The 26,262-nt window shown below is 41.0% G+C and overlaps 1 protein-coding gene across 1 annotated transcript in view; it reads left to right on the top strand.

Annotated features, from left to right (window-relative positions):
• The window catches only part of taf3 (TAF3 RNA polymerase II, TATA box binding protein (TBP)-associated facto), a 58,058-nt gene that overhangs the window by 1,700 nt on the left and 30,096 nt on the right, over positions 1-26,262 (top strand). Inside the window, exon 2 of the mRNA XM_058417277.1 lies at positions 1,040-1,300. Within this exon, the coding sequence (XP_058273260.1) occupies positions 1,040-1,300 (261 nt within the window). The remainder of the gene's footprint in view (positions 1-1,039; positions 1,301-26,262) is intronic.

The following is a 26,262-nucleotide window of genomic DNA, read 5'->3' on the forward strand; positions in this document are numbered from 1 at the left end:
TATTAACAGATGAAATAAAAAAACGACAACAAAAACAAGCAGGAAAAAAAACAAAACAAAAGTACAGATTTTAGGCAGTTTAGTAATTGCTTACCATTTGTTTTTGTGTCATATTTAAGGATTTTTAAATGTAAATGATAAATGTTTTGTGATTGGAAAATCTCTCCACTGCATTAATGTGCAGGTATTGATAATATTAAATATTGTTTTAATTAAATGAAAGCCTAATTTTGCAATACAGTGCTTACAAAATGTGTTTTATTTATTTATTTATTTAGTTATTTATTTATTTATTTATTTATTTATTATTTTATCCTATTTATTTATTTATTTATTCATTCATTCATTCATTTAATATTATTTAATATTATTTAATATTATTTTTTCAGCAGTTGAGTAAAGGGGCTGTCAGGTCTTATTTCACTGTTCAGTGACTCTTTACACATTTATAGACTTATGTAGTGGAATTGTGTAACATTACATTACTGTCCCTGTGCAATCACACAGCTTCCCGTGTATATGTTTTCTGTTTATACATCTGTCTATGTGTGTGTCTCACAGATAAACAAGTCTGATAGTGCTAAGGGAAAAATCCTCCCTGAATGACTTTGTCTTAAATTAATATTCTCCTGCCGCAGCTGTAGGTTTTCCTGCCGTAGCTGTAGGTTTTCCTGCCGTGGCTGTAGGCTCTCCTGCCGTGGCTGTAGGCTCTCTTGCCGTGGCTGTAGGTTGTAGGTTCTCCTGCCGTGGCTGTAGGTTCTCCTGCCGTGGCTGTAGGTTCTCCTGCCGTGGCTGTAGGTTCTCCTGCCGTGGCTGTAGGTTCTCCTGCCGTGCCTGTAGGGTCTCCTGCCGTTTCCTCTAACATCACTATAGGTTCTCCATGCATTGCTGTAGTTACTTATGTCCTTCAGGCATCTCTGTATATCTTTCAGGAATCTCTTCAGGTTCTCCAGGTATCTTTTTAGGTCATTCAGGTAGTGCTATAGGTTCTTCATGCATGCACATTTTCTTCATATTTTTGTTTTGTTTCTCCCTACAGATGGGCGGACAGACCCTGGTCTGAGTGACATTGAGCAGGCTTTTGGGCTGATGGGGGTGAGTGTAGCAGAGCTGGAGGACTACATCAACAACCTGGAGCCGGTGGCATTCTTCCACTCCATCCCGCAGTTCCCCATGAGCAAGAGCAGCGTGCTGCAGTTCCCCACCTCCAGCTTTGACACAGACGCCCGCAACGCCCTGCGCGGAGACAAGAGGGACTACATCCCAGAATACCTCCCACCTCTTGCCCCGCTACATCAAGGTATGCATTACAGAGAGAGCGTGCTCCAAATCTGCAGTGTGTGCACGATGCTGTCTTTGCAATTCAGAGCAGGAATATATTTTATATTTTTATACTTAATCACACGACTCTACCAAAGAGTGCAAAGCAACACAAACTAAACAGGAAGTCTTACAACTTGTTGAATGCAAAAATTCACACCATAACATACAATCTCTTTCCCCCCAAAACTGTTCCTGAACATCAACCCTCATGTGACGCGCTTACGAGGTGGCCACTAGGTGGTGTGTTTAAAGAAATACTCTTGCTGCAGATCCAGAAGTCCAGGCTGAGACCTGACCCTCAGTGTGAAGAAGTGTGTTGTTGAGTGTTATACAGTGTCATGTGGGTGAATATTAGAGTTCTGGATCAGGTCTAATCCCAGCCCCTGGATGTTGGTTTTGCAGCAAGGACTATCTCTTCTGTTTTGAAAGACACTGTTTAGTTTCAGTGATCAGAAATAAATATATAAAGGTACATGCACTTGGTACATGATTTTTATCAAATTTATGCAAATTAGATACAATGCTGATAAAGTGACAAATCCAGATTATTTCAAAATGATAGAGTTTCACTGCTGACCATGCAAACCCCAAAACAGGTACATATTCAATTATTGGCCTCTGGTAAAATGAGATAACTTGAAGGGCAATACTGTAAATATGCACACAATGCTATACAAGATATTTAAAAATGATAGTCTAACAAATTGAAAAGATGTTAAAAACATCACACATTTTATTTAATTGTTGCATGTGAAAGCTTGTCTCCCTCTGCTGGTTACACGTTCACCTGGATACAATTGGTTATATTTTTAATTACATGTGGAATAATACTAGTTTTTGTTCTTGATACAAAAGTTTTGTGTGTCCAACTGAGACCAATACACATCTGCTCTTTCTTTGTTTATTGTTAAAGCCCTTGACAGCCCTAACCCTTCCATTGTAAACTGTAGATTTTAATACATTCAATCCTAGCAATAAAACCCTGTCTCTCTATACGTACATGTTGCCAGTTAAAAATAAATCCACCCAGTTAGATTTTTTTTCCCCTTTGTTAACAGGATCTAATATCTGATATTCTTTTTCCTAATATCTTTAAGCCAGTACACATAAATTATATTTCACTGATTGTTGAAGGTTCATTATTGAATAGTTCTACACATGATGTTATGAACCATGATCACAATCTGCCCCGGATCTTTTGGACGTCCTTTGGTGTCTGTGTGTGTGTTGTGAGAGATTCTTTGTTGGATCAGAACAAGCTATTATGAGAGGTGTGTGCATTTCCTTAAGTTAAAAACACGGAAGCTGTCTGCCTTGACCGCTCTCCTCTGTTCAAACCTTCATCCCTTTTCCCTCCTTCTCACCTGCCGACATCCTCCTACACTTCCTGTCTGGCTCCTGTCTCAGCTTCTGGCACCACACACGCACACACTCCTTCTCATCACACACACGGGGCGCTGTCAGCGGGTGGTGGAGAGGCGGACATGATCGGGGTTGTTTTAGGTCGGCCAGGAAGTGGACTCTCTCTCTGTGTGTGTGTGTGTGTGTGTGTGTTTTGTGTTAGCTGGGGGTCCGGCCCGGATGGCAGAAAGCCTAGGTAGTAGAAAGGAGTGTGTGTGTGTGTGTGTGTGTGTGTGTGTGTGTGTATGTATGTGTGTGTGTGTGAGAGACTCCAGTCAAGGCAGGAGGCCTGACTGGGCTTGGAGCCAGCACTCAGCTGGGTGCCTCTCTCTCTCTCTCTCTCTCTCTCTCTCTCTCTCTCTCTCAATGCGTGTATACTTCAGGGCTTGAGAGTTAGTGTGAAACTACTGCAGTTGGATAGAAAGCCACATGTTGGAGCTGTTTAACCATAAATATCCTCCACTTCACTTCAGAGCTCTGTAGCGTGCATCTTATCATATAAAGTTCGTTTAAAAATATTTAATATGGGAATATTTTGTTTATATATAAATTACAGAATATTCGCTTTTCCCGTTTAGATGCTAAACATGTTTTAGCTTTAAAACAATCTTCACACACACAAATACACACACATATATGTTGCCACTGTTGGGCCCTTGAGCCCTTAACCCTCTCTGCTCCAGGGGTGCTGTATCATGGCTGACGCTGCGCTCTGACCCCAACCTCCATGGATGGGATATGCGAAGAAAGAATTTCACTGTGCAGTTATAAAGCTAAAACATCTCTTTCTAAGCAAACATGTATTGGATAGTTGAATATTCGAGCCTTTCTGAAGGCTGAGAACAGTGCAGTGTGCAGGATCCCTGAGCTGATATGAAGAATAAGAGTAGTGATGTGTTTCTGGTGTAGCATCCTCGGAGATTGAGAATGTGGATAAAGCACAGATGAATCTACTTTGGAATGTGCATGAACGTGTAAATACGCTGCTACATGAAAATCTGGAATGATCTGAGATTTTCCCCTTCTTTCTGATTATGATCCTCTTCCTTTATCTGCAGCATGCTGATGCGGTCGTACCATCACCACTATGAAGGAAACTGTATTCCACAAAAGCATGGAATTCCTGATTTAATGCTTTTTCACACTGGCAGTTCAGTCTGAAGCAGAGCAGCGCTTGAATGAAATAGTGGTGATGTGAAAGCCGTCACGTGAAGCTGGAAGCTCCTTGCGGTATTGATTACCTGAGATTACCTGTAGGATGTGGTGCGAGTTTGATTGCACCTGAACTGTGCCATGGGTCAGTTGAATGTGAACGTAATTCGTACCCGGGTTTGCACTTGTCAGTAAACTGTAACCTGCGAATGTGTTTTAGCCGATGACATCATCATTAAAGCGTGAGGGGCCTTAATGTGCATGAAAGCATCAAAATAAGGAGAAAGATAACACAAAATACGAGTTGCTTTGTGGTCATGTGCATTTGTAAGGAGGTGAGATGAACAGCAATGCACTTGGGGCTGGATAGAGATCTGATTCAGACCACACATGCTAGTGTAAAACCCACTAATAAATTTAGTATTAGTGAATTAGATGAATTAATAAATCTATTAATTCATCTTTCTACATTATCCTGGTCAGAGTGTGAGGCAGGAATACATCCTGCATAGACAACCACTTGTACCTTTTTACTCTAGCTAATCCACCTACCATGTTTTTTTTTGCGAGGTGTGAGTAAACCCACCAGCTCAGGGTCATGACTCCTGATTAGGTGAGTAATGATGCATCACCATGTACTAATCTCAGATGTGTGACATCATCATTCTGTTAATTATGCATGTCATGCAGTAGCACTGTTTGAACACCAGAGGTCCCAGTCTGCACGTCCTGTAGAGTTCCAATATACAGAGACATGATGGTGTTCTTATATAGAGAGCCTGAGAGATTCCAGTCTCTCTAGCAAGATCATCTGCACTTGTGAAGTGACCCATAGTCCAGACTGCAGTGACCATCACATGCTGTGTGTTTATATTGTCACAAAATTGCAATAGAACCGTTAAAAAGAGCTTTTCAGCCACCACCATCCCTGCACCTCGGCTCATTATGTTTCATTTTGCTCATTTAAACAAAATTTTGGGAAAATGTTTAAATGCATTTATTTATTTTCTACAAACACTGAGCCAGTAGTCCATTTAGTTTATTACTATATTAAGCCTCTATTCAGACGCATTAGGTTTATACAGACAGAAATGTACATTGTTTTATTATACAGAAGTTAAAAAGGAGTCTTTCCTTCATTTAGATTTTCTCTGAAGTCAAATTATGTTAAAATTTCCAGAGAATCAATTTATATCCAGTCATGAATAGAGTATTGCGAATCGAATGGTATCGTAGTGTACCATTACTACGGGATGCTAAGGGATAAAATCGGAGTGTATTGTTACACCTCAATACTCCTGATCCTGAGCAAGCAAAGGAGCACTTCTTGGAGCTTGTAACTTTGCTCCCCTTTTCATTACTCTTGGCACTCAGCATTAGTGAGCAGGTCTCTGAGCAGTAGCTGTGATCTGCAGTACGTCACAGCGATCCTCCGTGGCACTGATGCGTGTACAGAATTACACACGCTCTCGGCTTGATTTTCGGCCGGACTGGCAGACAGCCAGGTGAGATTCCCTTTCAAACACGGAATATAGCGAAGACGCTTTGTAAGCCTAGCAATCTTTCAGTTAACCTCAACAGTGTATACATATAAATGTACAGTAATGCATGCAAATCCATATGATTTGAAGTTGAGATCAACTTCACTTTAGTTTAGTGGTGCTGTGTGTAAATCTGCACACATTCAGAAGCACAGGTTTTGACGAATGTCCAGGATATTCACGAATGCCAACTTTCTTGAGTAAATGCACACACAAAAATGTTTTACATATAAATCAGTTCATGTCTAAACGGATGTGTCCCAGTGTTCATCAGAATGAACTTTTCAAATGTTGAGTCCCAAATGACTTACTATACACTACGCACTATGTTCTCTACCATGAGTTTTAAAAAGGTAGTATTTAATAATATTAGTCGTTTCCCAGTAATATGCCGAATTACATTAAACTCGCGTCATGCAACAGATTTTTGTGAACTCTTAAAATGTTGAAAATCTCACAATCTGGGCTAATTTAAAGACTCTTGTAAGTTGTGTTGTCAGAAGGAGTTGAATAAGTACTGTATCTAGTGTCTGGTGGGTGATAGTAACACAATACCCTAACAACATTATAGTACCATAGTCTAGCATATAGTAACAGAGTAGTTGCCATAGTAACAGAAGAACTTGGTATACAATATCTAAGCCTACTAATACAAAATACTGAGCGAAGTGTCTCATCCTTGGCGTGTTGAAGCTCATGCGTGTGGAGAGAATCTCAGGTGTCAGTATTTGTAACGACCAGGAAGTTTTCCTCGGTGGGGAAAGTTTTCAGGATGGAGAACTTTCTTTTGCTGGTTTCTCTGTAACAAGACAAGCTGCATTCCCCCCCCCCCAACTGTTTATAGCTGCTATAACGTATGTGATTTTAGGAAGTTGTTACATTACATTTAGCTCTAAACAGATAAACAGTATTAAACGTCATTCGAATTCGAATGAAAAACACTGGAATGGGATGTTATTGTACAAATAATTATGGTTTTGGGGTTAACAGTTCCTTCCTTTGCATCTTTTTTTCTCTGTTGTTGATTTATTTTTCTTTGGCCCACCATCTAAATCTCCACACTCGTTCAGTGTTTTGAGAGAGAGAGACAGACAGAGCGAGTGATGGAGGGAGTGAATGAGAGAGAGAGAGTGATGGAGGGAGTGAATGAGAGAGCGAGAGCAGAGCTGAGGCCGGGTTTCAGTCTGCAGGCGCTTGTTTGTCTATTGTGCTGAAGCTTATTGTCGTTTGCTCCAGAGGGAAGGAGGGATGGCAGAGCGAGAGCGAGCGATTGCATCTGTACACTGAAATTACCAGCGATCACGCAGCGCGATAAAGGGCCGCTCTATGCAGAGAGAGCTGGAGCGAGAGGCACAAGATGAATAGAAGTAGAAGAGAAGAGTTCTCTCTGCTGCGTGGAGTCCACTGATGTGAGATTGGGGCTCTTTCTAGACTTATTAGGGCCGCTGAGGTTAAAGCAAACTTTTATCCAGGACTGGGAGACACAGTAACAAACAAAGGAAGAGCAAATTAGAGAGAGAGAGAGAGAGAGAGAGAAGGAGGAGAGAGAAAGACACACACATTGAGTAAGTAAGAGATAGAGAGAGAGAATGAGGGAGGGGGAAGAGAGAGAGAGAGAGAAAGAATGAGGGAGAGACACACGGTATGTGAGTGAATGAGGGAGACACACACAAAGAGAGAGAATGATTGAGGGAAAGAAAGAGGGAGAGAGAGACAATGAAAGTAGGAAAGGATGAGGGAGAGACATGCACACAGAGAGAGAGAAAGAGAATGAGGGAGAGACACATGGTATGTGAGAGAATGAGGGAGAGACACACAATGAGAGAGAGAGAATGAGGGAGGGGAAGAGAGAGAAAGAATGAGGGAGACACAATGAGAGAGAGAGAAAATGAGGGAGGGAAAGAAAGAGAGAGACACTATGAAAGAGAGAAAGAATGAGGGAGAGACACACATAGAGAGAGAATGAGGGAGGGGGAGAGAGAGAGAAAGAATGAGGGAGACACAATGAATGAGTGAAGGAATAAGGGAGAGACATGCACACGTAGAGAGAGAGAGAGAGAGAGAGAGAGAATGAGGGAGAGACACAATGAGAGAGAGAGAATGAGGGAGGGGAAGAGAGAGAAAGAATGAGGGAGAGACACACGGTATGTGAGTGAATGAGGGAGACACACAAAGAGAGAGAATGAGGGAGGGAAAGAAAGAGGGGGAGAGAGAGAGAGACAATGAAAGTAGGAAAGGATGAGGGAGAGACATGCACACAGAGAGAGAGAAAGAGAATGAGGGACAGACACATGGTATGTGAGAGAATGAGGGAGAGACACACCCAATGACAGAGAGAGAATGAGGGAGGGGAAGAGAGAAAGAATGAGGGAGACACACAATGAGAGAGAGAAAATGAGGGAGGGAAAGAAAGAGAGAGGCACTATGAAAGAGAGAAAGAATGAGGGAGAGACACACATAGAGAGAGAATGTGGGAGGGGGAGAGAGAGAGAAAGAATGAGGGAGACGCAATGAATGAGTGAAGGAATAAGGGAGAGACACGCACACGTAGAGAGAGAGAGAGAGAGAATGAGGGAGAGAGACACAATGAAAGAGTGAAAGAATGAGGTAGACGCAATGAAAGAGAGAAAGAATAAGGGAGAGACACAGAGTGAGAATGAGGGAAAGACACACAATGAAAGAGAGAGAGAGAATGAGGGAGAGACACACAATGAGAGAGAGAGAATGAGGGAGGGGAAGAGAGAGAGAATGAGGGAGAGAGAGACAATGAAAGAGTGAAATAATGAGGCAGACGCAATGAAAGAGAGAAAGAATAAGGGAGAGACACATAGAGAGAGAACGAGGGAAAGACACAATGAAAGAGACAAAGAATGAGGGAGACACACACACACAGAAGGAGAGATGGAGAGAGAGAGAGTGCCTTTCCTAACCTTGTTATATTAACCTGTTATTAACCTTCAATTTTCTTGTCATATTTGCTTTGGCAGTAATATAATCTAGCATTTATGCCAATAAAGAACTGAATGAAAAGAAAGAAAGCGAGAGAGAGTGAGTGAGAGAGAGAGAGAGAGAGAGAGAGAGAGAGTTGGGTCTGAGGGGTTAAGTGAAACTATTATGTTTTTGATTTATTTAATTCGCCTCTCAGAGAACATTCAAAACCACAAAATAGTCTCTCTTGTTATTTGTGCCATAAAAAGCATCATTATGCTTCTCTCTCTCTCTCTCTCTCTCTCTCTCTCTCTCTCTCTCTCTCTCTCTCTCTGAGCCTACACAAGTGCTTACGTTCAATTTGTCTTTTTCAGCACAAGTTAACAAACGCATTTATTTTGTTCTCTTTAACTGAGCTTTTCGAGTGTTGAAAATATCCTCGTCGCTAAAGGTGATTACGGTTCACCGCTGATGCAATGATTTCATGTAAGCGGTATAATACAGGGGTGTGCTCTTAAAGGAAACTAATCCACCTGTGGTCAGTCATTTCCCATAACATCTAAACAGTGTTATCTTCTAGTGATTTGCCAAAGTCTACCTTTCATAATTCCTTACTGAACAATTCATTTCTTAAAACGCTTTTTTAACCATTTATAGCTGCATTAAATGAAGTTATAACAGAGATAGCATCCATCCATTTTCTATACCCGCTGTATTACTAATTAGGGTCACGGGGATCTGCTGGAGCCTATCCCAGCACACACTGGGCGAAAGGCAGGGGTACACACTGGGCGAAAGGCAGGGGTACACCCTGGACAGGTCACCAGTCCATCACAGGGAAAAACCCAGAAAGAACAAGCTTGTCTGTCCTGAAGACCTTCCAATTTTCTTTGATAAATAAAATTGATTTCTGTTAATCGTCCGTCTTAGATTATGTGGTGCATTCACAGTACAAGTTCTTGTGACCAAGCTTTCTCCAGATTTTCTGCAAATTGCTGAAGTTAATGCTGGCTCTGATAGAAAGGTGTCAGAAGACACAGTGCATGACGGGCGGTTTTGGAAGCAAATGGGGGACCAACACAATATTAGGCGGGTGGTCATAATGTTATGCCTGATCGGTGTAAATCTGACACTTAAAATACAGCCAGAATGACTTTCTCTGTAACAGTAGATTTATCAACAGCTTCTACCAAATCGACAGCATTGTCAATTAGGATGCTTTCAAAACTTCTTTCAGCGTTTGTTAAAGTATATTTTTTTGCAAGTCTGGTTAACTGATCTGATCAGACTGACTCTGTAGGACTCTGTAAGATCTGTGATGCGGGAGAGGTTGTTGCTGGTGGAGGATTGTTCCGGTCTTCTCTTCAGATATAAACCTCGAACCCCAATTTCCTCTGTTCTTTTGTTTTGGGCCGGTTCTGTTTTTTGACGGTGCAGTGGATGATGACACAGCGGTTGTGGTAGATGGAAAAACAAAATATTTAGACAGAACTTTTCTGGAACTTTCCTTTTATTCATAATAAAAAAAAAACAACAAAGTATGTGGATTTTTGCCATCTCATCAAGAGAGACATCACAATTTAACTTATTATGCATTTCCTTGGTGACAACATGCTGAGTTATACCTCCTTTGAGTGTGTGTGTGCGCGCGCGCGCACCTAGCCTCTGTTAAGTTCCGAATTGAGCGCAGTCTCTGCATTTGAGCCGCCTCGTTATCGGGCCTCTTTTGAAAGCCTCACAAGGGCGTAAAATGATTAGAGGAACAGCTGACAATGCGTGAAGAGATTTGCACCGTTTCCGCCGCTGCGACGACAATGTCAGGTACAGCCGTGACACTCTGAAAAGAGAAAAGGATGAATATTAAAGGCGCCCTTCTGTTCTCCCTTTCTTCCGTGCGACGGAAGGAACGTCTTCACGTCTTCTTCAGGCAACGAATAGACCCGAGGCCCGTTTCCGATTGGCGAGTGCGCCCTCCCTTAGCCAGGAGAATCAGACCTGATGAAAAGAGTTTCATCTTTTAAGTATAATTCTCATTACACACTCACACACACACACACACACACACACACTCTTACTCCCAGAGTCCTGTGCTCGTTCTGTGTTTTCCCAGGCCAGTTACTGTGCATTGTGACACTGTAGCTGATGTAGTAACTCCTGTATTATCTCTCTACCCCTCTCTTATCTCAGTGTATTTCCCTTCCTCTTCCCAGAGAGGGGGGGAAGGGGGGGCTATCTGCGCTTTGTACTTTTCTGACTATTTATGTCGGACAAGGTCAGAATCGTTTAAACTTGCCTGGCTCGCTTAGACCCGAAGATAAGATGCGAGCAGAAAGGATAGAGATCGATGGAGAAGTGCACATCTCTCTCTCTCCCGTCTCTCAGTTTGTCAGTCGTGTCCATTTGTCTCTTTAAGAGTCCGCGAGGCCGCAGTAAAATACAGTACCTCTCCCTAAACGCGCCACTTTGCTCACCCAGATCAAATCAGAAAGCAAATTAAAATGCTATCAAATAAATCCGAGTCACGGCTGCTTCTGAGGAGCTACTGCACTATGAGATATTGAGACCGAAAGAGAGAGAGAGCGTGAGAGAGAGAGAGAGCTGCTTTCGTACGCAAACATACAAAATGCAGGTGGAGATTGCGTAAGCTGTGCTCCTGTCCATGTCTCAGACTTGTACATCACAGTAATTGACAGCTGTGTTATCACGGTTTTACAATATTAATAAAATCTATACACTCAGGCACTTATCCAATCAGCCAGTCATGTCACAGCATCACGGTGATACAAATCAAGAGCTGCAGAGGTCAGAGGAGCGTGATCACATCAGAGATTGACAGGAAGGCTGCAGGAAGTCGAAGAAGCACTCTTTACCACCGTACTGAGCTGAAAAGCATCCCAGAATGCATAACAGCCTCTATGAAACAACTGCATCTCTGACGACTAACACACTATCCTGTGTCTAGGTGCTTCATCCTGTACTAACGAGATGATGAGGTGTTAATGCTGCCCTAGATATTATATGGACAATAGCCTCTACTTTTGATCCTAGTCTCTGTGTATCTGGACAAACAGAACACTGGAGCTTATACATGTCTGATGTGTGTGTAAAATGTCTTGATTTCTGAATTGTTTTCTACTCATTACCTAAAGCACCAGTCGCCCCCCCCCCCTCGCTCTCTCGCTCTCTTGCTCTCTCCCTCTCCCCCTTTTTTTTTTGAAGAAGTTTGTGGCTTGTGTGTTGAGGAGGAAGAATCACTTCTTATGTTACTCTGTCCAGGCTGTATGATAGATGGCTCAGCACAACCCTAATGCCCCCTGTCACAACCGTTTACTTTCCTCTGTCTGTAGGCTGTATATAGATGTGTGGTTTGTGTGAAAGAGAAGGAGAGAAGGGGTTGGATCTTTGCTGTGTTATGATTGACAGGGCTGGGATGGCTCCCTGCTGTACAGAGCCAGGTACTGCATATGAGAGAGAGGCTGTGTGTGTGTGTGTGTGTGTGTGTGTGTGAGGAGGCAGAGAAAACCCCAGTGTGTGGCTCAGTAGAGGGGTCAGCTGACCCCGGATCAATCCTGTAGAGAAGGCCGCCCTGCTCACACTAACCACACTAACTCGAAACGTCTGTGTGTGTGTGTTTGTGTGTATGTGTATGTGTGTGTGTGTGTGTGTGTGTGTGTGTGGCAAACACAACTAGCTTTGACTACCAGATTTCTCCCATTTCTTTTCCATTTCACACTTCCTCTTGCTTCTGTGTACAGACTTCGCAGAAATCTATACACACTCTCACCGGCCACTTTAATAGGAATACCAATCATTTGGCTTCAGTTTATGTTCATATGAAGCATTAGAATTGAGACAAATATGAACAGCACTCTGTCCATGGTTGTTGGTGAAGAAACTACCAATCTCATAGGATTTTCTCACATAACAAAAAGCAGCAGCTCTGTAGGTGAGAACACCTTGTTAGTGAGAGACATCAGAGGGGAATGGACAGATCGTTCGAGCTGACCGGAAGGCTAGAGTCAGGCAAATAAACATTCTTTACAACCACGCTTAGCCAGAAAAGCATCTGAGAACACACAACATCTACAACTACAACAGCAGACCACAATGTTGAGTTTTACTCTTGACTGGAACAGACCGAAGCAGGACAGATGAAGATTGGTGAAAGAGTGAGCAGGTTTGCGAGTGCTGCTTATCAGAGAGCCACTGTTTGGTCATTTAAGCGATGCATTTCACACTTTTTTCTCCTTAGACCAAATATGACGCATTTGCATCTTTGCATAATATATGCTCAATTTTAGATCATCACAAGCTTTCCTTACAATGTTTATTCAGTATTTTAGCCACATGTGGTTTTGATACCATGTGATGCCACTATTCGGGTAAAATATCGTTGCTACTCCACATCTCCAGCATCCCCGGCTCGATCCAATGTTTGGGTTACTGAGATTTATATGTGGGTCCTCTAGATGTGACTGTGTGTGCAAGATGTTCTGAGATGGACTGGAGTCCCTTTCATGCCGTGTTCCTAAATAGGCGATGAATCCATCATGAACCTGAGTGGGGGATACAGCGCTTAATGAAGATGATTGAATGAATGAATAATGCACACAGTATATTTAACATAAACATAGTCATATGTATCAGGTTTATAAGATTGGAAAGAGGCTTGCCACTTGCTGTAAAACTGTGATCCTGCATCTTATAAACACTTCCCATGTGTAACCCCCTATTGTCTTGTAGAGTCAGTGTGGTTTTTAGCTTCAGGTCCAAAACATATCTTGGTTCATTCTGTACATTTGTGCTGAGGGGAACGTTTTTTCTTCTTCTGTTCGTCTCTCAGTGATATGGTGAAGTCGCACGTATCTTCACCGAATATCTGGCACAAACTTGCACGGCTCTGAAACTAATGAAGTGTGTGTGTGTGTGTGTGTTTGCACCCCTGTGTAAGCATGTCCCTGGTTAAAGTGTCTTTAAGCAGACTCTGCATACTCATTATAGATACAGTTTTTTTTCTATCATCATTTAGCTGAATATGTTTTTTTTTCTCTCACTCTGGATTTTCTCTTACTTTACCACTTCCTCTAAGCTGCACCTAGCATGGTTCTCCTCTTCCGCCACTACCGCTGTGTGTTTGAACTCTCTGAAGCGAAAACAAAAAAAAATGGGGGGAGGAAGACGGAGGAGAGAAGTGTAATTAGAAAAGAGGGATGTTAATTCTTTTACGGATGCATGAAAGCGCTTGCTGTCGTCATCTTCTGTCCGGGACACTTTGATTCGGGGCTGTGATGTGGGATTTGCCTCGCTATGCTTTTATGACTTTGTAGAACTAAGCATTGTAATTTTTTTATTTCTAATGATTCAGTTTACTTCTTGACGTTTTATTCTGTGTGAATTACTTGCACTAACCAGGTCAAGCATCTAAATAAATCATCGATTAGTTTTATTTCTTATTCAAACGTCAAACTATTCATTCATTTATTTATATTTGTGGTTGAATCAGAAATCAGCACTGTGGACTGAAGCATGCTGCAGTTGTACTAGTGCCTCTAGATGGCACTGTTGCACTAGCTAATTAGAGCAATTCTCTCTCACACACACACACACACACACACACACACACAGACACACTGTTCCAGCGTCTCTTTCTCAAGAGTGTGTTGATACCAAAGCAGGTTGTGTTACTAGTTGTGTGTATGACTGTTTTGTTATTAAATTTTTATCGTGGCTCCAATTAGAGCTGGACGACGTGGCAAAACATCTATCCCGATACATGAGGCGCAATGCGTATAGTGTTTAGTCGAAATCATTCCTATCTACTCTACTCTGATTTTTGCAGAGGAATCTGTCCAGTTAGTCGGTCAGTCAGCGTTAGCGCTCCTCATTAAGCAGGATCAAGATGGCCGACTTGATCCTGAGGCGAATCGAACTAATACCGCTCCCTTATAAAGTCTCTGTTCTTTGTTTCGAGTCGTGCGTGCCGTACTCTTCCTCTCTCCTAGTTGTTTGTCTCTCTTTTCTGTTTTTGTTTCTGTCTGTATTTTATTCATGTGAACACACTGAGGCCGATGGCGTGACATTTTATTGTGTGATATCTTCAGATCTGTGACACCACAGATGCATTCATGCTTTTCATGAATCCTTCATGCACCTTTTGTGTGTGTCTGGGCTCATGCTTTCTCTCACAAACGCACACATTATATAAAAAATATGAGTAGTGTATGGGACGTAAATATTCTATTGCAGTATAATGTGTTGACCAAATGAGCTATACATTTAACTGCTGCATTAAAAGATGTATTATGAATGTTTAACGCTGAAAAAGGCAAGTAGCATGTAACACACACACTTTGTGATTTCAGTAAGAGCTCATGTGACAGTAGAGGAACACTTTCACCCTCAGTTCAGGTTTTTGAGTTGTTTTGTTACACTGTACGTGTATAACAGCAATAAACTACTACAGTGGCAAGCACACAAGCATCAGAATAAGATATTTGTTTACAAATGTGTGTAAAATATGATATCTCTGTAGTATCAGTAATTACACTATCACTAATTACACTATACAGTTCTGAGATTGTGTGATATTGATTTATAAATCTTGCTAAGCCTATATATGTGTGTGTGTGTGTGTGTATGTATATATATGTGTGTATATGTGTGTATATATATATATATATATATATATATATATATATATATATATATATATAAGATATATTATATATATATATATATATATATATATATATATATATATATATATAATAAAAACTAAATCTAATTATTTTACATTCACCTTTTATGTATTAATTTATTTTTTATGCAGCACGACCGTTTTGCTCAGCATTTCATGGCACCCTGCTGGATATCCTACAGTATATAGGTGTCTTCAAGTGTCCTGATGTGATATTTGTGTTATTTCAGATCGTTTGGTGTGATGTGTGTGAGAACATCAGAATGAAAATACCCGTCTAATGCCATTCAGATCCAGCTCGGTTACAACAGCCGTCCTTCAGCATGAATCAACAGACGTGTGTCCGCAACACTTACCATAAACCCTCAACACGTTTAGGTGTGCATGTGTTTATACAACATACGTGAAAACTTTCGTTTTGTCTGACAGCTGTCTGATGAGATTGAATGGGATTCAGGCTGCACACATGCAAACAGGTTGATGTAAGTTTTTTATTCTTCCTTTTCTTTCCCCCTGGTTTGGTTTCCCCTTTTTTATACTCCACAATATTACACTGAGGATGGACAAAAGTTCTAACATTTATTTAAAATTCCTTTTCTTTTTAGATCTATCTATCTATCTATCTATCTATCTATCTATCTATCTATGTATAGAGAGAATGAGTGCAGTGATAAATATCTCTGAAAATTTTGATCACCAACTTGTGTGTGTGTGTGTTTACAGTGATTCATTAATATACTATGAGAATTTTCTTGGGGTAAGAAACAAAAAAAGTGTGGTTTCTAGGCTAAAGTTGGCCAGAATCAATTTCAATTCAATTTTATTTTGTATAGCGCCTTTTACAATGAACATTGTCTCAAAGCAGCTTTACAAAAGAAGAAAAACGGAGAAAGGGGAGGGGAAAAAATAAATAAAAATAAAATAACTAAATAAAAATAACTAAATAACTAGAAATAAGAGTAAATCATTAAATTTAATAATTAAACTATTTTATCCCTAATGAGCAAGCCTGTGGAATCCTCACCTAATAAACAAACAAACAAACAAACAAAAGTTAGCTAACTATGTAATCAAGGAGCTAGTGAGCTAGATAAGTACATTTAATGTAGACTAATGGAAGCGAGCAAGTATATGATTACTGTCTTTAAGCGTCTTTTCTAACATTTGCACGTCTGATCTCTTGACCAAAAGTTAGCAAGTTGTTGACAGATCGATGTTTGAGTCTGTGTGTATAAACTTTTTTTCTTCTTCATATGTTTAAGTGAGACGTGACTGTGTGTATAGTAAACGAGTGTCATACTTTTGTGAGTTTTGCTTCTGCCAAAGCAAGAATTTGACTGATGCTGACTAATTTGGGGCAATTTGACAAAGGACAGTGTACAGAAAAAAAGGGAGCATGTGTGTGTGTGTGTGTGTGAGATGGTAGAGTTAGAATAGGCTGTTACTAATTGAAGGACTGGAAGGGAGGGTGCAGAATGTGAATGGCTCCCCAGAGAGACCGGCAGGCCTGCAGACTCAGCCGTGTCTCCGTGTCCTGCTCTCAGGGTGGGTCACGGTTAACCAGAGCTAAACATCTACATTTGGGTGTGGTCACATGTCCTGATTTTTCTGAGTAACACCCAACCACACCCGCCTGCCTGACCTGCATGTCATAAAAACCGATCACGCGATATCTCCAGTTTATATTATTCCTTCAGCTTGATGCAGGGATTAGGGTAAACAATGATGGGTTTCATTTCTCTAGCTGAAATATCAGCAGCATAGCAGCAACACACTAGCAGATGATGAGCTTCTCTTCGGACTCGTTACTGTGCAAAACATGACTTGACCTGTGTGTGTGTGTGTGTGTGTGTATGGAGCTGCATATAAACCTCGCATGTACATTTTTTATGTTTATTGGCTTGAAATATTTTTAGGATTTTTAAATGTTGTCACAAGTGTGTGGGTGTGATTGACGCTTCCTCTCATTCTCCTTATTTGCCGCAAATTTGTGAAAACTTCCTTCAGAAGCGCACGTACAATTGAACAAGCTCTCTCGAAAACCTCCAGCACACTTCTCCTTGTTACAAGACACCTCGTAAAAATACACATGAAAAGAACAGGCCCCCGTAATAACACACACCCATCACAACACACACACACACACACACTGCATATCTGTGAAGCATTAAGCAGTGCCAGGGAATTAGTGTATGTTTATTGTGCTAGCAGAGAGGGTGACTGGGTAAGCACTTAATACCAGCATAGGACACAAGAGGAGGGAGACATGGTACTCTCAGAGTGAGAGAGACAGAGAGGACAGAGCGAGAGGACACACCACAGCGCTTTACTTTAAAAAAGAGAATGAGAGTGAATATTAAAAAGAAAGAAAGTGTTTTAATCAGCATCGTAGCTCTCGAGGTGGTGAAGCAGTATATGGTATACACAGGTTGGGACACTGGGAAAGCCTCTGGCTCACTACACAATGAGATAATGATGACTCTAATTTGATTCGAATGGTCTAACCACCACAGATATAAAATATATAACTTTAATATGTGATATAATTGTAATATGAGCTTAAACAGACACTTTTCTGCAGAATCGTCTCCTAGCTATTGGATATTTTAAGATTTTTAAGTCATTCTCTAACAAACTATAGAAAGTTAAACCTCGGAAATCAATCATAAGCTACTCTTATACTTGTAGATGAAGTTGGCTGTGAGTTCGCCACGATTTTTTCGAGCTGAGAGATGTCAGAGAATATCTCCAGTAAGTGAGAATCGGTGCTCCCAGGTTTCTGCAGTGCATTGTGGGACAAAAATCCGGTGCAGTGGAAGGAGTTCGGGATCGAGAAAGACAGCCTTTGAAATGACCGACTCCCTGATCACCTCTAGCTGATGGAGACTCACTAATTCTGTTACCTTTCTCTCTGTTGTCTCTGTGGGAACATTTCCAGATTTCCTAAGCAGCAGATAAACTGGTCAATTTGAATGAAAATGCTTTTTCTTTTGGATTGCTATCACCATTTGGATCCATGAGGGTTTTGGTGTGTGTTTAGTGTGTGTTGCGGTGATGTCACATGACACGAAAAAATCCGCCGAAAAGCTGTCATTTTGAAAAATTACAAGATCACAAAATTCTGGAGCATTCTTAGTAATTAATGAGCCTTCCACTCTGTGTCAGGACACACACCCAAATTGTGAGAGTGTTTTCTATCTATCTGTCTATGTTGGTTTGGGTTTGCTGCTGTCTGTACAAATGCCTGCGCTATTTTTATACTGCACTGACACTTTTCCAACGCACACACTTCTCATCACCGCTTAGTCCTTGCTGTCACCTGTTGTGAGCTCAGGCAGATAAAAACTGACCAAACAGCACGATGCTGTCCGTGTTAACCGAGCTTCAGCCATTTTGAAGCCATGCGTAGGAAAAGCGTCCGGTTTTGGCGTCGTCCAGGACACCGTAACGGCTCATAATTACTTTGTATCACCGATGATACGAATGATGAGAAGGCAAGTGAGAGAGAGAGAGAGAGAGAGAGAGGGGCAGTCGAGCATCCGCATCCTACTAGATTACACCTATCTGCTCAGTGCTGAGAGACTCACTCTCTCTCACTCACACACACACACACACACACACTGTTATCTACATAAGGAATGAAATGGTGCATTTATACCGTTTCAGCCTGGACTGTTACTGAAGCTTTCCGCATCAGATACATGACTGAAATATACCACATTGTGTCTGTGTGGGTGAAATCAAACCTAAGTCTGTGATGGGCTGTTTTTCAGACCCTACACACACACACACACACACAAAACAAAGCACAACCACATGTAATTTTGTCTTCCATGCTCTATTTTTTTATAATTCAGTTCTTAACCCATGTTGTGAGCAGGTAAGGGATAGAGCAAAGGTGTGTTGTACGTATCCATCAAAAAAAGTGTTTATTTTCCGCATTCTCGCCGAGAAGTGGAATTTCACTGACTGATCCACGGTGTAGAAGCGTAGGCCACTCAGGACATGAACTGGAAGAGGAGCAGCTAGGACCCTGGCTATAGCGCTCTTTCCTTTTTGCAGCCCATGTTCTGACTACTACTAATCCTGCCTCCTGTGTTAACCTGTGATTAGTTGTAGGGATGGACAGTGTGGCGAAAAACACATCAGATCGCAATACTTGACCCTTTTTTTTTACAATATGAATCAGATTATATACTTTTGTAAACAAAGTACTTCAATGTTTCATGCAGGCAAGGAGAAATCCTTTTTCGTTTCCAAGAAGAAAACTAGCTCTAACGTCCAGGCTGTTCCTGGAGATAACTATTATTAATGAAAAATACCTTAATGCTTCCATTCTGATCGTGAGGCTGTATCCCTAAACACTTAAGCACAGGAATCATCTAGTAATGCTGAGTTCACACATACAGCAGCCACAAAGTGACCAGAGCTCATTCACTTTCAGTCACTTCCGTTGGTGATTAGACACGGTGTGTTCAATCACGTAAAAGTTGAAATTGGAGCGACTTGGTGCTCGGGTTAACCTTTTGTTTTTGCCGGCCACCCTGTACAACATATTAGAGCAAGTGTATTAATATTATTATTAATATTATATAATTAGGTTAATTAATATTAACCTGTGAGTTTCATCACAGCCAGCACTGCTGCTGTAGAAATCAGAATTGATTCTGGATCACTCTGGTTCTAAATCTAATAAAAATCTTTTTTTTATTTATTTTAAATAGTTTTATTGTAAACGATAGACTAATGTTAAAGGATTTTTTCCTCTCTGACCCAGTGGCCCGTTTTCTTCCAAGTTCAGCTAGATCCCATACTTCTGGTCTTTTTAACTGGAAGTGTTTATTTCCAGACGAGCGAGAGAAGCGAGAAACCGTGGGCCGAAGCGGGAAGACGGAGGGACCATCAGGGAGACGGAGAGAGAGAGATGGAGAGAGCGATGGCTCGTCCGCTGAATACAAACAGGGTTTTTCCATCCCGAGGTTTTGCCCTCATGGCACCGGGAGAGGCAAGGAAACAGCTTAGATTAATGCACTGATAGAGACAGAGAGGGGGCTGTGTCAGGGGAACGAGGGAGAGTGAGAGAGAGAGAGCAAGCCAGACAGAAAGACGAGTGGAGGATTAATTAAAGTGATGGACAAGTCGTTTTTTTTTAGAACAAAGTTGTTGTTTTGTTTTTTTTTAATCTGTTGTTAACTTGCTAAGATTCCACTTGGAATATATTTTAAAAGCTGAATATCTTCAGTACTGATATGCTGTTTAAAGCTAGACGGATGTATAGAAATCTAATAGTTTAGACATTAAATAAATAAAAGCAATTAAAAAAAAAACGTTATTGAGCATCCGTAGATATCGCATCTTCTACACGACACGGATTCTCATAACCTGGCAGCAGAATCATGACTGTGTTATTAAAATTTTGGACATATCGGTTTAGTATCAGCCGCTACTCCGAGCTCTGATATTATCAACGTAAAACACGGGATGGAAACGTGTCTAGTTTTCACGCGGCTCGTCATCTGCTCTTCAGTGATACTGTTACTCGGAAATCACAGGGCCCGGGTCATACACAACTCTTTTATTGTTTTCTATTTTCTAGTTATTTACCTTCATTTCTGAGCCCTCACACCTTTCCCTTCCTTTCTCTGTGTCACACACACACACACACACACACATACACACACACTGGTATCAGGTATATCAGGGGTTATATCAGCCTGTAATTCAGCTGTTGATATAGCGTTCAGGCCCGTGCGCGTGTGTGTTGTGCTTCTGTTATCATGAATCACAGACTCTCAAGTAAGTGTGTTTGTGTGTGTGTAGTGTGTGTTTGTGTGTGTGTAGTGTGTGTGTAGTGTGTGTGTGTGTGTGTTAGTTATCAGTGATCAGAGCGAGGTTGTCTAGGTCATATGTTGCTTTATATTTCATCATCTTTGACTTCTTATCTGCTATTCCTACACACGCCTAATTCTGTTTCCACACACACACACACACACACCAAAATATGTTACCGTTATGAAATGCATCAACACTTGTGTGTATTGTATGTAATACGTGTTTTTAAGGATGTAAGAATACACACACACACACTCTTTCTCTCTCACACACACATACACTCTCTCTCTCTCGCTCTCTCTCTCACACACACTGGCCAGTTTATTAGGAACATATGGCTGCTGGATGTTTTATCAGGATAACCTACAGTATGTGTGCATGATATAGGTAAGCTTTTATGGAGTGTGTGGACTGTCTGTATGTGTGTGGAGTGTATCAGGTGAAGCTGGGTGTTTTAAACACTCCATTATTACTCCTGAGGTGAGAAACAGTGCACCAGCTCTACATATCCGTCCAGCAGCAGTCTTGAGGTCAGTTGAAGTGTTAAAGGATAATTTAAAGGATTATGTGTGAAATAACATTTCGACTGCATACCTATAAGATGGATCAGTAAGGAAGGAGTGTATAATATGGCCAGTAACTGTACAGTGTTTCAATTTAAAATAAAATCATGGCTGAATAAAATTGATTTGCTAACCGAACACGATTATCGAGACGAACCCCTAAGCTCTGTCTGTAACAGGAATCAGCCATGGCGGTTTTCTTCCCTTTACCCCACTGTCATCAGCCATCTCCTCCGATCTGTTTATTTGAAAAGAATTTAATTTCACCCTGTTATGTTTAATCATCCTTCATTAACAGTAAATTTCGATCTCTCTCTCTCTCTCTCTCACACACACACACACACACACACACAGAGTTTCAGACAGTGGCTGGCCGGGTGTTGACCTGCGTTGGCGCATTTATCTAATAACGTGATTTAAAGGATTTCCTGCCTGGGCCGTGGGGTTACATGAGGAGTAATTTCTTAAAAATGTGAAGGGAAAGAAGTAAAGAACACACACACACACAATCCATGTCAGGACCTACTACTGAATGAACTGTGACTACAGATCATGAATGCTGTACTACACCTAAATCTAACCTTTTCTCTTTGGCACTGTCCAAACGTCCCTACAAGGTCACAAGCTTTAGATCTTTTTCTCGTCTTTGTAGGGGCGAACATATAAAGAAAAACACACACACAGTTGTTTGTGTTCATAATTATATATTGATTTCAATTCTGACACTGAACCTTTGCTCATACAGTTATTTTAGATCATTCAAAGGAAACGGCAATGACCCTTGAGGCCTCATTTGTAAAAACTGTCAGATTTGATCTTGAACCTCTAACATTTATTTGTACATACTTCATGGCTCTGTTGATTGAGTGAGCGGAGGAGGATTTTGATTCCTACCAGTATGACGTATCCGAGCGCCCTGTATGACTTTAAGAAGAAAGGAACTGAAGGTAATGTCAAATCTGCAAAGTAAAGGTAAGAGGGTTTTCAGTCATAAAACAGTTGAAGAATGAGAATGCAGTGTGTGTGCGAGTGTGTGGTTAACAGCACATGCTCTGCAGCCTGACAGTAAGTGGTGGTGTGTCTTTGACCTATATAGTGAGGATGGTGTGTGTGGTTTGTAACACAGAGACATTAGAGTGATCGTGTGGAGATGTGTGATGGTGTTATCACGAACCACATAGTTAACCAAGTCTGAAGACCCGAGACAGATCAGTTATATCATTTAGTCTGTGTAATAAATCAGTTTGAGACAATCCACTGAGTTGTTTAAAATGATCTTTATACCCAGGCTAATATTACCTACAGCTTGTATAAAAATCTATAATAATTTATATTATTTATATGTATAGGATTAGATTCATTTTCTGTTGCTCTCTGAGATGAACGTATTTAATCTATTCATTTTAATTTTTTTTAATGTATTTGTTTCTTTATGGCATTAACACAGTCGTTTAAGTTTTTCTGAGATGTGTGTAATCTCTGCACTCATCCTGTTACAACTCTGAAAGCATCTTCTTAGACGGTATTAAAGCTCAAAACAGCTACGCATTACCTAACGTTATGGCTTGATACTAATCTCAAACTAATCTTCATTTACTTGGACGAGGAGAAAAACCTCCTGATTTTTTTATGTTTGATGCACACCTGAATACAGATGTTAACATCTGTCCGGAAGACAGAAACACAAAAAATAGCAAGAAGTGGAATAAATGCTTGGGATACATTTAGCCTGTGCTTTTAATGTTCTTTTCTTATAGTGATATAGATGAAGCAGTTGCATAGTGGAGGTGGTTAAAATTGGGTCAGACAGCTGAGCAGTCGGTTTGAAGAATTGTACAAGATCCATCATCTCTAGAAATATACGCCTGCTTATTCATTCAGTTCAGCCAATCAGAGGCATTGACCAGAGTTTATCCCTTTATGGCTGAGCGGAGAGTAACCTGTTGTGATCTTTCGCTCCATGTTCCGGGGTTTTCCTGTGGTCTGAGATGCTTTTCTGCTTACCACGGTTGTAAAAAGTGTTTATTTGAGATTAGTCTTCCTGTCTTCTTGTTGCTCTCCTCTCTTAACAACTGCTGTATATAGGACGCTCTTTATTTTTTGCACAAACTCCAGAGACTCGTGTGTTTGAGATCAGCAGTCTGTGAAAACAAGCATGCCATACTGAGATCAGTTTTTTTTTTTCTTCTCACTCTGATGTTTGATGCATACTCATGACCTGTGTTGTTTTGGAGCATTGCAACTCTGCCATGTGATTTGTTGATGGAATAATTAGATGAGTGAGCAGGTCTACACATGTTCCTATTAAAGTGGCCACCGAGTGTGTATTTTCAGTGCACTCTAATTTTTGTAGCTACTTTAGTGCACTGATCATACAATTCTAGCTCAGTATCCATTTTTAATTGTGGTCCATATTAACCATGCTTGTTCATTCACCACACACACACAAACACACACACACACAGGCTCCCTTTTTTTTCTGTACACTGTCCTTTTCCTGTTTTCCCATCACTCCCTCTTGAGCGTCCCTCGGCAGCTCTGAGGCACGCAGCTGATTGGCCGGCTTGGGCGGCGGCGTAATTGTTGGGACTGGTCCGTTTAGGCCATGTAATGGCTTCCTTTTTTGGGGAGGAAATAGGAAGCAAAATGTAAATTAAGCAATTATGTGTCTTAGCGAGGGCAAACAACAGTGACATTATAGACTGTAAGCCGTGGTATTTATAGACCTTAATAACCTTAAGTGGGCCTGTTTGGAAGCTCAACAAGGGAATTAATGCAGTCTAAACAGGCTGGTTTCTGTTTGACTCGCCACTTGCGGCCTTCACTTGTGTGTGTGTGTGTGTGTGTGTGTGTGAGAAAGCAAGCATCTCAGCTTGCCATTTTGATTACAACATGCTAAAACAAAGAACCTTAAGATTCTGTGATCTTCACCTTTACCTCTAGCACCAGCCAAGCATCCTGAACACACACGAGTTCTAATTTAGCTGATTATAAATGTTGATGTTTTAGTGAGCCGACCCTGGGGATTAGATCTAGCTGAAGTGTGCAGCGTATTTAAGTTAGTTTGTTTAACGCTTTTCAGTTAGGTAGCTTATTTACACTAATGCTAGTCTGTGGATTTGTCTGTTTGTTTAAGGGAGACTTTCATAACTACTCTTGAGTGAATGGAAAATTACACTCTCAGACATTAGATATATTTATATTGGAACATCAGGGATGAGTTAGCATGATAAATTTTTTTCCTGATTGAAGTTCGTTAGCTCCTGAAAGCAAAAAACTCGAGGTCGTTATTATTTATTATTTATATATTTATTATTTTTAAAATTTTTATTATTATTATTTTAATATAGATTCTTATTTTTATTATATATTTTCTATTATTTTGTATTATATTTATAATATTTTTTTGTAAAAATTTGAAGCATTGTTTTATTATTTTAACAAGAAATGGCATGTAGCAGTAGTGGAGCCCGACAAGTTGCCACTGTTGGGCCCCTGAGCGAGGTCCTTAACCCTCTCTGCTCTAGGGGTGCTGTTTCATGGACACCCTGCGAGTCTTCTCCTCGTCCTCCTCCTTCTCCTTCTTCCTCTTCCTCTTCTCCTCCTCCTCCTCCTCCTCCTCCTTCTTCTTCCTGGAGACTATAAATGCAGGCCACCATGTTCCAGGATGCACCGCAGGTACTCCGCAGAGACTCGGCTGCGCTAGGTTAATGGTGGTGTTAGCATGAAAGCTGAAGCTTGAGAAAGTTGAAGGAAATGAGAAATGAGAAAGCTGAACAGACCGAGGATTAAAGCACTGCTGCATCACTCTGTTTAGGTGTACCAGAAGCAAGAGTTAAATCACTTCCAGCAGCTAGTCAGACGGCATTGTGGGACACTGTCAATCAGTGACAGAAGACTGTGTTGATGAAAGTCAAAATCTTGTATGAAATCAAGTTGTTTAGAGTGTATTTTATTGTTATCAAGATTGCGGAGTGAGTGAGTGAGTGTATTATAATGAAAATATTAATGTCAACCACATGGGACTGCAGTCCTAGAAGGCTGGCTATGTATTAAGTGGTTAGTAGAACAGATGAGTGAGACAGATGTGCAATATTAGGGCTTTTCACACCGCACTTCACCCGGCTTGTCCTCATTTTAAACCCTGCTTTCAACCCCAGGTAGAACAACACTTTACAGCATGAAACAATGTTGTGTTGGAAGGTTATGGCATGATCCTTGGCAGCAGACGTCCAATCTGTAACTGAATAGCGGAAATTAGCAGAAGTTGGAAATCATTGAACGTCCGGTCAACTAGTCAAACTCAGAAGACCTGTCCTTCTTCCTCACTGACACGAAAGTTCAAGACAAGCTGTTCCATCATGGTACTGACTGCAAATAAGAAGGTTAGACCAGGGTTTGTGAATGTACAGTGTGATTATGACGTCAGATTATTAATAACCAGGACTAATTGTTAATCCCGGGTAAAGTGTGAAACATCAAGCAAGAATATCCCAGGATTCAGTTTACCCCGAGTTTACAATCATCCAGGCTTAAGTAATTCAAACCCGTATGTATGAATCACTGAGTGTGTCACACACACACACTTCTGTGACCTTTCTTTCTATTTACAGATGAAAGTCTGTCTCTCATCACACTGTAGAAATCAAGAATACAGAGCATTAGAGAGTCTCTCTGATTTCTGCATCAGGATTTTATCACATCTTCCTCAGCTCAGCTTGCAGATGTTGTGCAGATGTTGCAGGTGTTGGTCCCATATGTTCGTCAGCGGCTTCATCTTTAAGTCGCAGCGAAGCAATGAAAGTTCAGAAACGCTGATTCGGGG

This window comes from Hemibagrus wyckioides, linkage group LG19 (assembly GCF_019097595.1).
Source record: "Hemibagrus wyckioides isolate EC202008001 linkage group LG19, SWU_Hwy_1.0, whole genome shotgun sequence".
Classification (NCBI taxonomy): Eukaryota; Metazoa; Chordata; class Actinopteri; order Siluriformes; family Bagridae; genus Hemibagrus; species Hemibagrus wyckioides.